Raw genomic sequence first — 13,717 nt, forward strand, 5'->3', positions numbered from 1 at the left:
TGATGAATATGAATGGGTGGCTTTTGCTTATTCTTTCATTCAGCAGTACAGATCAGATCAGATCAGTCACTCAGTCGTGTCCGACTCTTTGTGACCCCATGAATCGCAGCACACCAGGCCTCCCTGTCCATCACCAACTCCCGGAGTTCACTCAGACTCACGTCCATCGAGTCAGTGATGCCATCCAGCCATCTCATCCTCTGTCGTCCCCTTCTCCTCTTGCCCCCAATCCCTCCCAGCATCAGAGTCTTTTCCAATGAGTCAACTCTTCGCATGAGGTGGCCAAAGTACTGGAGTTTCAGCTTTAGCATCATTCCTTCCAAAGAAACCCCAGCATAAACTCTGCATCAAGCACTATGTTAGGCACTTCAAAGGGTCCCCAGCCTATCCTGAAAGTGAGGATAGGAAATCCATGGAGACAGACATGCAATAAGAGTACAACATATGAAAGTTAATTCACAAATCTTTTTACTCAACCTGGCACAGCATCTACATAGTGGATTTTTAATGAGGATGCAAGAGAAGGAGAAGTAACAATTATTGCTTCAAGTTATTTACAGTTTAATTAATGGAATCAAGGTAGAGTCATGGAGTTTATCAATAACAATACCTAGCTATAAAGGTTGTGAACTCAAAGCTTGGAGAAGATAATCAATGCTAAAAAGATCCAAAGGATAGGAGAATCAGTTAGGGGTAGAATAATTATCAAGGGCTTTCAGGAGGAGGCAGGACTTAGACCATGCCTTGGAGGATGAAAGCCATTGATAGGGGACAATATTCTACAAATACAAGAAATTACATGAATAAAGGGGTGAAATTGTAAAAGATAAATATGAGTGGAGTCATCAATAGAGAAAATTCATGTAGCCAAGCAATAGAGAAATACAAAGGAAAAGATAAGTTCATTCCTGATTCTAGAAAGTCTTGGATGACAGGTTAAGGAATTTGGAATTTCTTCTCTAAGCCTTGCATTAAAAATCACTTAAAAAATTTAAGCCAGGCAGTGACATGATTACACTGTAGTTGTCAGGGTCATTTAACATCTGTTTGCCAACAGAAGAAAAAGAGACTCTTAATGTTTACTTCTAAGTAAAGCCTAACTACATCTCAATTCCTTTTGCACTAGTCATTTTAACTAGCATTTATGTGTCTCTTCCTTTGAAGTAGCTCCTACTCCCTAATAGTCTGATTTCTACCATAGGTCTCTCCAACCCAAAAAGAGGAGGAAGCCTTGGGTTTCTCCTTGTCCTGGGTTTGAAGTAAAAACTCTTGTCTTGGCCAATTACCGTGGCTATGATCCGTGAAGCTAAACTTGGAAGTGGAGATATCTTAATTTGCCACAAATCCTAGGTGTACTAAAAGGAAAACATTCATTATAGTCTCAATAAGACTAAGTATAAACTGTAACAATACTAGATTATTTCCCTTTCAAAAACAGTCCAGGGCTCCCCATGACTCAGAGGACAGAGGTCAAAATGTAGCATCCCATTGAAGGCCCTCTGTAATGTGGCTCTGGCCTATCTTGTCAACCCCCACCATTCTCTTAGACCTAATTTCATTCCAAGTCACTGAAGTCAAACAGGCAAATAGGTGACACACCTCATGTCTTTATACTTTTTCCTCCCTAGATTGCCTTTCCAGAATTCCTGCATACTATCTCTGTATAAGGGAGACAGCCTCAGGGCATCATCTCAATTTAACATGTAGCTTCTGAGTACCTACTATGTACCATGCACTAGGCATATAAAAATGAAAAAGATCCTACAGTATGAAAGCTGCAGAGCCAATCAGGGAGGTAAGACATGGAAATTTAAGGCTTTATCACCAAACAAAAGATCTGCAGCATTCTGTTTTTGCTTTGTTGTGGTTTAATGCTTACATTTCCAGTTGCATCTCTGAAAGATTACAAGCACCTAGAGGGCAGTACATCCATCTTTGTACCAGGCTATAGAGCTTCCCTGGTGGCTCAGAGGTTAAAGTGTCTTCCTGCAATGCGGGAGAACTGGGTTTGATCCCTGGGTTGGGAAGATGCCCTGGAGAAGGAAATGGCAACCCACTCCAGGATTCTTGCCTGGAGAATCTCATGAGCAGAGAAGCCTGGTAGGCTACAGTCCATGGGGTTGCAAAGAGTCGAACACAACTGAGCGACTTCACTTACTCACTTAGAGAGCTTTTAAGCCTACGTGGAATGTAGATACTTCTTCTCCACAGACACTAGGGGGCAATGGTGATTTATTCCAAGATCCTTCCTGGTTGCAGGATGGGGATAAATGCACTTGCGAATGACTCAAGCTATAGTCTCGGGCATCAGACTGATAATTCAGGCCCTTTTGTCTGGGGTCTGAATGGCTGCCAAGTTTTTCATAAAGACTCCCTGAAGGATATTTGGCAAGACTCCTGGGTGGAGAGTGGATCCAGTTCCAGTGTCCATCCCCCATCACACCAAGCTCTAGCCCAATGTCCAGAGTCAGACTGTGCCAAAGATGACAGTGATCAAGTGTGCTTCCTCTTCCTTTCCCAGATAAATCTGCATCTGTTGAAAAACAGGTAAATCTGTATTTCAACCCACCTTCCTAACAGCTTCTATTTGTTGGAAGGCTGAGACATATTGTGATTCCCCCTTTCTGTCTCTTCTTCCCTTTTATTTTCACAAGGACTTGCATTTGGCCCTTACCCATTCCCTATGGAGACTTCTGACTTGATTCTTCTTTTTTTTTTTTCTAGATCATGTCTATGAAGTGGCCAGGTAAGATAGCTTCTCATCTTCTATCTTCTGACCTGTTCCTTGTCCTCAAGTTTGTTGATTATTGGCATAGAGGCAAGGGGGTTTGGTACAGACCCAATATTAAGCCCAGAGGCCTTCAAGGTCAGGGCACAACTTTCTTCCCTCTCAGAAGCACCTCCTGTGGTACTGTCCTGACCCAGTGAACACACAAAATAACCCAAGTCCATTAGACCTCTGTTCCAAGAATCCTTGGGTGGCAGGTGCCTGATGGTCAGTTGTCAATAATTGGGGCAGAAAAGTGGGAAACCAAGGTACCAGATTCAAGTTTCTTCTCATGGGTGGTGGGCTCTTGGACCACAGGTTTCATGCCAGGGAGGCCAGTGACTCTGGTGAAACAATGAGGGTGGCCCTCTTCACAAGTGGCTGCTCCGATGAAGAGCCAGCTTCCCAGACTCTGGGCAATGACTACTCTGACGAGCCTTGCCTGGGCCAGGAGTACCAGATCATCACCCAGATCAACAGTGACTATGCTCATCTGCTGCATACAGATTCCCTGGATTATGAGCTTCTAGCCACCAAGGTCAAGAATGTCTGCTAAAAATGTCCTACTGAGGTGATGTCTATTGACATAATTGCCTATTCAGCCCAGGAATTCTACATGGCCCCTTTCCCTGCTGTTTCTTCCTGGTTAGTCCAACATGTCTTCCTTGCCAACAATGGGGTTCCTAAGAGTAATTGGTTTTGCCTAAGAAGTTGCCATATGTACCTCAAGCAAGCCTGCTGCTGGGCCATGCCCTAGACCCTTCTAGTTGTCCTGCCTACAGCTTCCATTGCTTTTCTCCAAACATCAGAAAAAAGTGCCCGTAGCACTAGGACTTGGTCACCATGCCTCCAGATGCCACTCAACTTTGTCCTCTTACCACTGAACGACCAGAGAGAGGCTCAGCTCTGCCAGCTCAGAGGATGAGTTAGGTTCAGGTCACTTCCCTTTCCCTAGTGCCAGATAACTCTGAATCAAGATTATCATGAAACAGACCAGGGATCAGATCTGCTCCTGTACTATGAGCCTAGTGCTCTAATATTCTTTTGATGCTCAATAAATATCTAAGCATAATAACAACATTGGTCATATTGGTCCTCTCTCAAGTACCTACCAAGAGTGATTAAAGTAAGACTAGTTGAGATGATTGAGGCCCTGGGAGTATGGATAGAACCTTTTCTTTTTTGTTTTTTCTTCCCTTGCACCCATGCTATCCTTACTTCATTTCAGCAGTGAGCTCACTGAAACACAATAAACCTTTGGTAAAAGAGTACTCAACTGCCTTCTATTCTTCTCTTAATCATCCTTCCAGCTCCACCTGGGTGACTCTACCCAGGTTAATTGGAAACCATAAAAAAAGGAGTCTTTCTTCTGTCTCAGGGACTGTGGGTCGACAGATAAAGAGCTCTCCTTCTTTCCAAACTATAGATGCATCACCCTCAGATTTTTACTTCCTAGATTCATAACATCTTTGGAAAAGTTATACTTTTCATAGGTCATCTTTATCTCCTGACCCCTTCTTATAATGTGGGGTAAAGGTCACAGCATGGAAGTCTTTCTTCTCAAGCAGAATAGATACTAGGAGTCTGAGTGTGTGTGTGTGTGTGTGTGTGTGTGTGTTTATCTTTCTGAATATGTGTGCATGCAATGTACTTTTTAAATCATTCTCCTCAGTGAAGACCTGCTCTGGGCAAGTTCAACTTTTCCTCAGGTAATTCATGTCAAATCAACTTCTTCACCCTCTATGGAAGCTGATATGCACCACTTTTGATTACAATGCAATTCCAAGGTCATTTCAGATTTAACCAACAGCTGCCCCCCATACACTGATTACAAAAGTCAAAATTATACACAAAAGTGAGCAAGGAGCCCTTTGTTTTATAGGAATGAAAGTAATGAATCAAGGAGTACTTCCATCACCAGGGCCTGTATGCATTTTTTTGTTGCTACATAAATTGTTCCAGAGTAGAAAAAATTGAAAGCAAACATTTAAATTATTTTAATGATGCCAGTTAACATGGATGCTACAAGTTGATTAAATGTCACACAAAAGATAAAGTTACAGACCTAGGATCATATATATATTACAGCAGGAAACTTCCAGAGATCATCTCTGTCCAAAACCTGATAATTTTTTACATATAAAATAAGTCAGTAAGAAAGTCCTAAGTATAGACCTAGTCCAAATATACAGTATAGAGTAAACAAAAATGATGCGATAACATTGGACCTGTCTTAGGCAAGTAGCTGTTTGGTAAAAAGACAAGATCTCCAGAAAAGATGAAAAATATAAAGTTCCTCTAAGGTAGTTTCTCAAATTTTGTTCCATGAAATTCAAGACCCAGGAAATGGACCACAGAAAAAAATTCCATAATCAGATAAGCATGGGAAATGTTTCACTCTATGGCTCTCTCTCGGAGATTTCCAAAGCAATATTTCAATATTAAAGTCTCTGAAAAATCCTCCAATAAAGTATCTATATAACTTTTTGCTATCAAGTAATTCCAAAACTTACTTGCTCTCTGAGTCTACTTTTTTGCTCTCATCCTCTGACTCTTGACCCTATTTCTCAGGGATAAAACCCTCCATGTTGGCAGTTACCTCACACACCCTATAGCATTGTAGTTACCAAAATTGGTTTTTCACAAAGTTCCTGGGTAGCATTTGACCCAAAGGTCCAAAGTTAAGGTACTAGTGGAAAATTTTTCTATCAATAAGAATTTATTAAGTATTTTCTGTAACTAGAGCACTGTGCTGAGGTTAGAGTAGGGATGGAATGGGGAGAGAGCAATCACGGAAAGAATATTGTTCTCTAGGAGTTCACAATCTAGTGGGGAACTAAAAAAATACTTCCCTTAGGATTCATGTTGATGTATGGCAAAACCAACACAATATTGTAAAGTAATTAGCCTCTAATTAAAATAAATAAATTTAAATTTAAAAAAGAAATTACGAAATATTTGAAATATTGTTAGAAAACTTTGTCCAAAATATATGACTTTAGAATATATCCATTATTGAGTGTCAGAAAAGCTTGAATTTGTTTAAGAACTCCTTCAAGGTTGTTGTTGAGAATTCGGCCATTAAAAAAAATAATAATAATAAACAAGACAAACCAAAAAAAACAGAAATAAGTTCACTAACAATTCAAAAGGTACCATTGGCCAGTAAGAGATAAATGGGTACATACAAGCACCCAGGCAAGGAGTGTGTTGAAGAATGAAGCAGGAAAGAATATAAGTTAACTTTCAAGTCTTTGGAGATGCTGGACTTTGGCTGGGCCAGGAATTATGGGAAAGAATTAGTTGAGAAGAGAGAAATAAAGAAGGTATTCCCAGAAGGAGAAACAGCATGAGGAAAAGGAGAGAGATAAGTAAGGTCAGAGTGTGTTTAGAAGTCAAGATAAAGTGTCAAGAAATTGGGTTCCTAAGTCCTGATGTCCTTGCTCTGTGACTCTGGGAGGGGAGTGTGAAGGAAGAAAGTATGAATCAAAGAACGTTTACATCCCTTGAAAATGCCCAAATGCCTTTTCAAGACTATTGTGTCCCCCTAGGGCTCCCACTGTGTGTAGCAGAGCTGCTTCATTTTTCCCCCACACCTTCATGTATAATGGTTTATTTCCCTCAAAGTCACCAAAAATAACTTCTGAGAATTTAGTTGGTATTTGCTGAGTGTTCTTGTATCCAACTGTCTCTCTTCTGTTGTATCTCAAGTGTCTCGGCCTGGAGCTGCTAGGCATATGCCACACTTGGGGTATTTGACAAACTGACACTACTACATGGAGTGTCCAACTCAGCTTGTCAAATACACGGAGCATGGCACTGCAGGAGGCTGGGCCAGGGGCTTCAGTGGGGAGGCGAGATCATCCTGGAAGATGTGACCTTGGAGGGAAAGAGAGAGAAAGGAGTCACACCCTGAGCACCAGGGAAACTGCAGAGGCTGTAGGGACTAGGTGAATCATCAAAATAAGGAAGTGAATGAAATAGGCAATAAGGCTTTTAACAAGAAGAAGGATCTTTATGGTATATGTGGAAGGCCCAGTTGATACTGCAGGTGAAGTCCCAATGCCCAGTTGGGGGGTTCTCAGGCCTGAGTCCTATAGCTATGGCATTTCTAGGGGTCCTTAGCTACAGTGAGGTTCTCTGTGCAGGAAAAGACCAGGTCCCAGAGTTAATGTCCATGTCTCACCTTCCTATGGTTCTCACAGTGTTCTCACAGTTCACACAGTGTTCTATGCTATGTGTGCTATGTGTGCTACTCAGTACGTTATGTTCTTACAGTGTTATGACTGTGAACAAAGGCTTTTAGGCTAAGCTTGGGCATGAATTCTGGCTCTTCTATTAAGTAGTTGAGAAATCTTGGATAAATCATTCCATCTCTTTGAACTCTAGTTTTCCACATCCACAAAATGGGTGTAAGTATTGTTGGCAGTGGACTTGGCAGTCAGTTACTGGGATCATTCAATGCAGTCATGTGAAAAATAAAGAAGCTACCAGGAGCATGATCATGCATGCCTGGAACTTCTGAGAGAATTCCCTTAGCAATGCCCAAATCCTGTTCCTAAAAGTTCCGGGTTGTCTGTGTCAAATTCTTCCTCTCCCCAAGTGTGATAGTTGATATATGAGAAAGTAACTGGCTTATATTAAATACTGGCATGAAAATTGCAAACATTCCAAAGAATATAAAACTGCCCCATGAGGTGAGAAGGCCTTATCCTAGATAAGACAAGGCAGAGGGACTTCTCTGTCAATGAAACAGCAGAGTGTATTTTTGTAAAAAATAAATAAACCTTAACTCTTTCAGTTGAATATATGTTGGTAAGGGGGTGATGTGTGTGCATGCGTGCTATGTTGCTTCAGTTGAATCTGACTCTTTGCAATCCTGTGGACTGTAACTCACCAGGCTCCTCTGTCCATGGGATTTTCCAGGCAATAATACTGGAGTGGGTTGCCATGCCCTCCTCCAGGGGATCATCCCACCCCATGGTTTGAACCTGCATTTCATGTCTCCTGCATTGGCAGGCAGGTTCTTTACCACTAGCACCACCAGGAAGCCTCAAAGGGGTGACATGCTCCTCCAATTTGATATCTGAGAGGAACTTCAAACTTAAAGCTCTAAACAGTATTTTCCACCCTCTGCCTCTCTACCTATCCAATCATTTCCCTCTCTACCTATCCAATCCATTCCAAGTGACCCAGAAGTGTGGCTTTTTCAGCCAAAGCAACAATCATGATCACCAGATAGGCCATAGTGGAAAGAATCAGACAAACTTTGTCTGATTTAGAACAAAGACAAACTTTTATACAGACTTTTCTAATGTTGCTGTGGGCACCGATTAGCCAACCGTGGCTTTGGGAAAGTTTTCCCTTAGGTTTCAGTTGTCCTTTGAGCTTCAGTTGTCTCCCCTGGAAATGGTAACAAGAAAACTTACCTGGCAAAATTGTTGTAAAAGGGTCTGGTGACCTTTCCAGAGCCTTTCATATAGGAGTTCACGGACACCTTAGCTCGGTCCCTGGAGAAGCCAGCCAAGGAAGCTGATTAATACAGTTTGAGTTCAGGGTGGCCAGAGAGAGAGAACTGTACTGATGCCTTTCTTCTATTATCAGTGTTATTGACTACCAGCTTTTGTGAGAAGACCTGGATAAACTGGATGTGCCCACAGCCTTCTGAACACCCTTTCTGACTTCATCAAAAAGGAAGAGAGATTTGAAGAGGTTAAAGATTCTTTTTTAGTACATGAAACTTAAGAGCCTTATAGACCATTTCGTCCCAGTATTAATGGAGTCAGTAGTTGAGCTGAAACTACACTGGTTTTATTTCCACTTTTGATGTTCTAGTCCATGCCTCTCCCATAGAGTATAATGAAAGCAAGTTTAGCTGAGAAAAGCTAGCCAAACCCATAGGAAGAAGAGGTGGATATCTACATGGAGCGGTATTGAGGGACACTGAAAGCTTTTCTCTTGGTCTGTTACACTACATAAAATATCATCTGTTCTCTGCCTGCCCTGGGAGGTCTAATATACCAAGTAGTAAGACTTGCCCTGCAACTGACCCAGTTGTGCATCCTCACACTGGGAGCAGTATGGATTTTTTTTTTTTTTTTTTTTTAGGCATAGTTAAACCCCCTGCTCAGCCTCACCCAGAGATATTTACTCAGCATCACTTTCACATCCCTTCTCAACAGAGGGCTGACAACCTTCAAAATAAGAAATATAAAAATTAAAAGAGTCTCTGGATACAATTCATCTAATCTTTCCCCTCCCATTTTTTGCAGAAAAGGCCAAAAATATATGTCCTAGAATAGAGAAAGGACTTGTTCAAAGATACATAATGGGTAAACAGCAAAACCAGAACTGCTATTCAAATATCCTGACTTCTGGTTCCAGAGAACTTTCCACTCCCATTTGACTGTCTCCTAAACTGTCTGTTATTACCATTTTAGGATTCAGGACAGAAGGGGACCAATGGGACCCTTCTTCTCCCCCACCCTTGATCCAGGATTCATAAGTGTCCAAAGAGAATGAGATGAGTAGATCCAAGCCACCTTTAGTAGCCATAGACACTGCCCTAGTTTGGGAACCCAAACAGAGAGGGCAAGTGGATACTATACCTGTTACTGAATTGGTGCCTTCGTCTTGTAGGAGGCATAGGTTCCCTGGTGATGCGCCATCCTGCAGAAGTCAAAGGGAACTGGGCTTTATGCTTTGAGCAGGAAGGTCCTATGTTTTGAAGGGCCTTTGGTGTCTTCAAGAGGAAACAGAAATGAGGAAGATAAGGCTGAGGTTAGCCAACGGAAATCTGAGTGCAAAATGACAAAACAGTGCCGTTGTGAAAGGGTCTCCTACTGCAGCAACAGTCCCCACTGCTATGCCCTTGCCCACTGCCACTGAACTCCACCAGGAACTAATTCCCCAAGCTTCATAAAGTTGAAGTAGAGAGCTCTGGCTGCCCTAGGTTCTGCCTATGGCCAGAGAGGTTTCCTTAGAATTATTGAAAGAGTCCTGAAATGTCAAAGCTAAGACATTGTCAAACAAAAATTGTCAAAATTTAGAAACTGATCTTCTCAAGGATAAAAGGAAATGCCTGATATAAAAAAGCAAAATAGTGGCATACATAGAACTTGAATCTATTTCTGTCAACTCCAAATTCATGTGTTCTCTCATCCTGTCGGAATGTTTCCTGTTCCTAAAACATTCATTTTAAGTCCATTGGCACAAAATATAATTTACAGGAGTAAATTTACAGGTACAAAATGAAGGGATCCTTGTAAAAAAAAAAAGAAAAGAAAATCAAGATGGTGACAGCAGAACATTAAGCTAAATTTGGGGTCTTTTTTAAGCATGAAGACCTGTGAAACTTTACAGATCACATACCTTTGAAGCTGGCCTTGGTAGCACAGTTCTGCCCACAGGTTGCATTCTGGCATCTAGGGAACTTAAGACAGAATGAAAAAAGAAATGTCATACCTACAAAGCATTTATTATATGTTTTGCATAATGCTTTTATTACGTGTTTTACATGTGTTATTTAATCAACAACCATTTAGTATGGTACTATCATTTTTCCTATTTATAGGTGAAGAAACTGAGACACATAGAAGTAAAGTGGCTTTTCTAAAGAAACAAAACTGGGAAATAATTGAGAAGGCAGAATTTGTGCTCAGGTCTTTCTGATTCCAAATATTAGGCTTTTTCTACTCTCTCATTTTGATTACAAAGAAAGTAATTGACCTTAAGAAGGAAAAGATAATGCCAGACCCTTAAATTCAACTATGACCTTCAGGATTCATGAGGAACATGACAGATATAAGAAAGTAAATGATTTCCTAGATCCTGTTGTTTGCAATCCTTGGGCAGTTTCCATTCACAGCCAGGAAGACTGAATTCCCACTATGCAGGCACTACATCATGAAACCTGATGACATGGCAGATGGCATGTCATAGAGGCAATTCCTACTATGCTTTCAGGCTATATTTGCATGATCACTGTCAATGATTGCAATGCCCAAGTCTCAGTCCTTAGTCTATAGAGCAGAAATAGGACTCTTTGCAGTACTCAAGACTCAGTGAATAATCTATCCAAGACACATACAGTAGTATAAATTCAGGTTCAAGAGAAAAAAAAAAAAAAAAAAAAAAACATCCTGGAAGCCAGGAGTTTTGTGTCCTACTCCCAGATCTGTCAGCTCTATTCCCTCCCTTAATCTTACTTTCCCATTTAGCCAACAGAGATTGAACTAGATGATCTTGGTGGCCTCTCCAACTCAAATATTCCCTGGTTACTTTTTAACCCTTCCATCACTGCCACTCTCTCACTATGGTCTTCTCTGCATATGCAGGGCTTAGAGGCTGTAGGGGATAGCTTGAATAGGGATTCACTCACATTCACACTGCTCTGTAGAAAACTTTCTTCTACCAGAATAATTTATTGACTTAGTCCTTGAGACTAGTTTCCCCAGATCTATCTTCTAGAAAGATTCAGTTCCTTTTTTGTTGTTGTTGTTGTTGTTTCTTACTAAAACTTGGGGTGGAGTCAGGGTTGTCCCTTGAGCACTGTCCTAGGGAGGGACCCTTCCTCTCTTCTTATATCCTAGAGATTGAGTAATTTCAGCTACCCACTTTTATTTTATTTTTTTTTTTTTCTCATTTATCAGTTAAGGTACTCTCCTAGATTTTTAACAGGGACCCTCTGGAAACAACATCTTCAATTAAAGTAGCAATTGTTGTTACTGAGTTGCTAACTCATGTTTGACTCTTTTCTGTCCGATGAACTGCAGCATGACAGGCTTCCCTGCCCTTCACTATCTCTTGTAGTTTGCTCAGATTCATGTCCATTGAGTCGGTGATGCTATCTAACCATCTCATCCTCTACTGTCCCCCTCTTCTTTTGCCTTCATTCTTTCCCATCAGAGACTTTTCCAAGGAGTCAGCTCTTCACATCAGGTGGTCAAAGTATTAGAGCGTCAGCTTCAGCATCAGCCTTTCCAATGAATATTCAGGGTTGATTTTCTTTACTATTGACTGGTTTGATCTCCTTGATGCCCAAGGGACTCTAGAGAGTCTTCTCCAGCACCACAATTTGAAAGCATCAATTCTTCAGTATTCAACCTTCTTTATGGTCCAACTCTTCACTTCCATACATGACTACTGGGAAAACCAGAGCTTTGACTATACAGACCTTTGTTGGCAAGGAGTTGTCTCTGCTTTTTAATGCTGTCTAGGTTTGTTATAGCTTTCTTTCCAAGGAGAAAATGTCTTTTAATTTCCTGGTTGTAGTCACCATCCACAGTAATTTTGGAGGCTAAGAAAATAAAATCTGTCACTGCTTCCACTTTTATCCCTTATATTTGCCATGACGTGATAGGACTGGATGCCATAATGTTAGTTTTTTGAATGTTGAGTTTTAAGCCAACTTTTTCACTCTCCGCTTTCACCCTCATCAAGATGCTCTTTGGTTCCTCTTCACTTTCTAATATTAGCGTGATATCATCTACATGTCTGAGGTTGTTGATATTTCTCCCAGCAATCTTGATTTCAGCTTTAGATTCATCCAGCCTGTAATTCCATATGATGTACTCTGCATGATGGCAAATTTGAGCTTCATAGTAGGTCCGTGAAAAAAGAGTGTTTAGAGTCAGGAGGATCTACAACTCATGCCTACTGTGCAAAAGGTCTGAACTACAGTAAATCAGAGCCTCTTTTTACCTCATAAACACAAAGCATGCTGGGAAGGGCCAAATTTGCAGCAATACACAAAAGGGACTTTTCCTTTAGGTCTGTTGTCCAACCAAAAGACATAGAATTCTTTCACTTTGGATGTTCTTTGGCTTGACTGTACTTATGAGACAAGATATGGGGGAAGTGAGGTGGATAAAGGGAGCAGGCAGAAGGTGCTGGAGTCTCACACTGTAGATGCATTCATTTATTCACTCAGTGTTGAAATGAAAAAATAAAAAACACTAAATTTTGAGTCAGAATTCTTATGTCTTAGATACTGTGTTATAGCCCCTGGGTTATAGATCCATCTCTGAAACTGATTAATTATGTCTTTGAAAAATCATGCACAGCTTGTTTGAGCACCAGCCACCACATCATATCAAGGAATTCTCAAGCTAAAGAGGAGAGGGATGTAGGCATACATCCAAGGAAATAAATATTTCTACAGTGTGAGACAAGTGATTTGATGAAGGTACAAAATGCTATCAGAAGAGTGAGAAAGCCATGATTCTTCCAGGGCAGAGAGTAAGAAGGTGGTGGTGATTAGAAAGGTTCTTAGAAAAAGAAGGATAAAGATTCATTTCGATATTTGGCAAAACTAATACAATTATGTAAAGTTTAAAAATAAAATAAAATAAAAAAAGATAAAAAAAATAGGTAAAAACCTATATTTTTAAAGATGGATAGAGAAAGTAATGATGATTACTGTCCTTGGAAAGCCTTCTGTGACCACCCACTCTTGACAAAATTAATTGCTCCTGGCTTTGCCTGCCTCTTTGCCAGACCAAAAACTGCTAAATAGAGACTGTGCCTGATCCCTTCCTTTCTTCACAGGACCAAGAATGAAATAGTTGCTCTATAACTGTGAGTTGAATAAGTGAATGCATCAGTGCATAATCAAATGAAGGAGCCCAAGATCCCCACATTCCTTAGCCTACCTCACCCCCATAAAAGAAATGAGAAGCCCCTCTCAACACTGAGTTCAACTCCCTGCTCATTTACCCCCACCCACTATAGGAAGCCTGTCAAGAAAAGGCCCCAGGAACAATTGCAATGCTAAGGCCACTTCCTGTGCAAGAAGCCAGTGTCCACACACTCCACCTCAACTTTGGTGATTGTTGTGTATATGATTGCACTGGGGCTTCCTGCAAAAGGAAACCCAAAGACTGATGCAATGCATAGGGCACCCTCAGGCCAAGATCGAAGAATTTCATGTACTCATAAGCTTGAGGGCAG

At 40.9% G+C, this 13,717-nt stretch overlaps 1 protein-coding gene, 1 long non-coding RNA gene and 1 other non-coding gene across 8 annotated transcripts in view; 1 reads left to right on the top strand and 2 right to left on the bottom strand.

Moving 5' to 3' along the window:
- The window catches only part of VSIG4 (V-set and immunoglobulin domain containing 4), a 127,669-nt gene that overhangs the window by 66,767 nt on the left and 47,185 nt on the right, over window positions 1–13,717 (top strand). For 2 of the 4 annotated variants that reach the window (XM_059883538.1, XM_059883537.1), the window contains exon 6: window positions 2,725–2,746. In XM_059883538.1, the coding sequence (XP_059739521.1) occupies window positions 2,725–2,746 (22 nt within the window). 4 annotated transcript variants of the gene reach the window in all.
- Window positions 4,741–11,639, bottom strand: LOC132344326 (uncharacterized). 3 transcript variants are annotated; one of them, XR_009493579.1, is made up of 5 exons: window positions 11,148–11,444; window positions 10,139–10,199; window positions 9,376–9,509; window positions 8,197–8,277; window positions 4,741–6,646 (listed from the first exon to the last, which is right to left on the bottom strand). It is a non-coding gene; the product is annotated as an uncharacterized lncRNA (long non-coding RNA). The 3 variants fall into 3 exon arrangements; XR_009493581.1 differs by having other exon boundaries at window positions 8,905–10,199; window positions 11,148–11,639; XR_009493580.1 differs by lacking the exon at window positions 8,197–8,277 and having other exon boundaries at window positions 9,376–10,199; window positions 11,148–11,489.
- MIR223 (microRNA mir-223) lies at window positions 6,494–6,601 on the bottom strand. The gene has a single exon (NR_031144.1). It is a non-coding gene; the product is annotated as a microRNA mir-223 (primary transcript).

Source organism: Bos taurus, chromosome X, assembly GCF_002263795.3.
Source record: "Bos taurus isolate L1 Dominette 01449 registration number 42190680 breed Hereford chromosome X, ARS-UCD2.0, whole genome shotgun sequence".
In the NCBI taxonomy this organism is placed as follows: Eukaryota; Metazoa; Chordata; class Mammalia; order Artiodactyla; family Bovidae; genus Bos; species Bos taurus.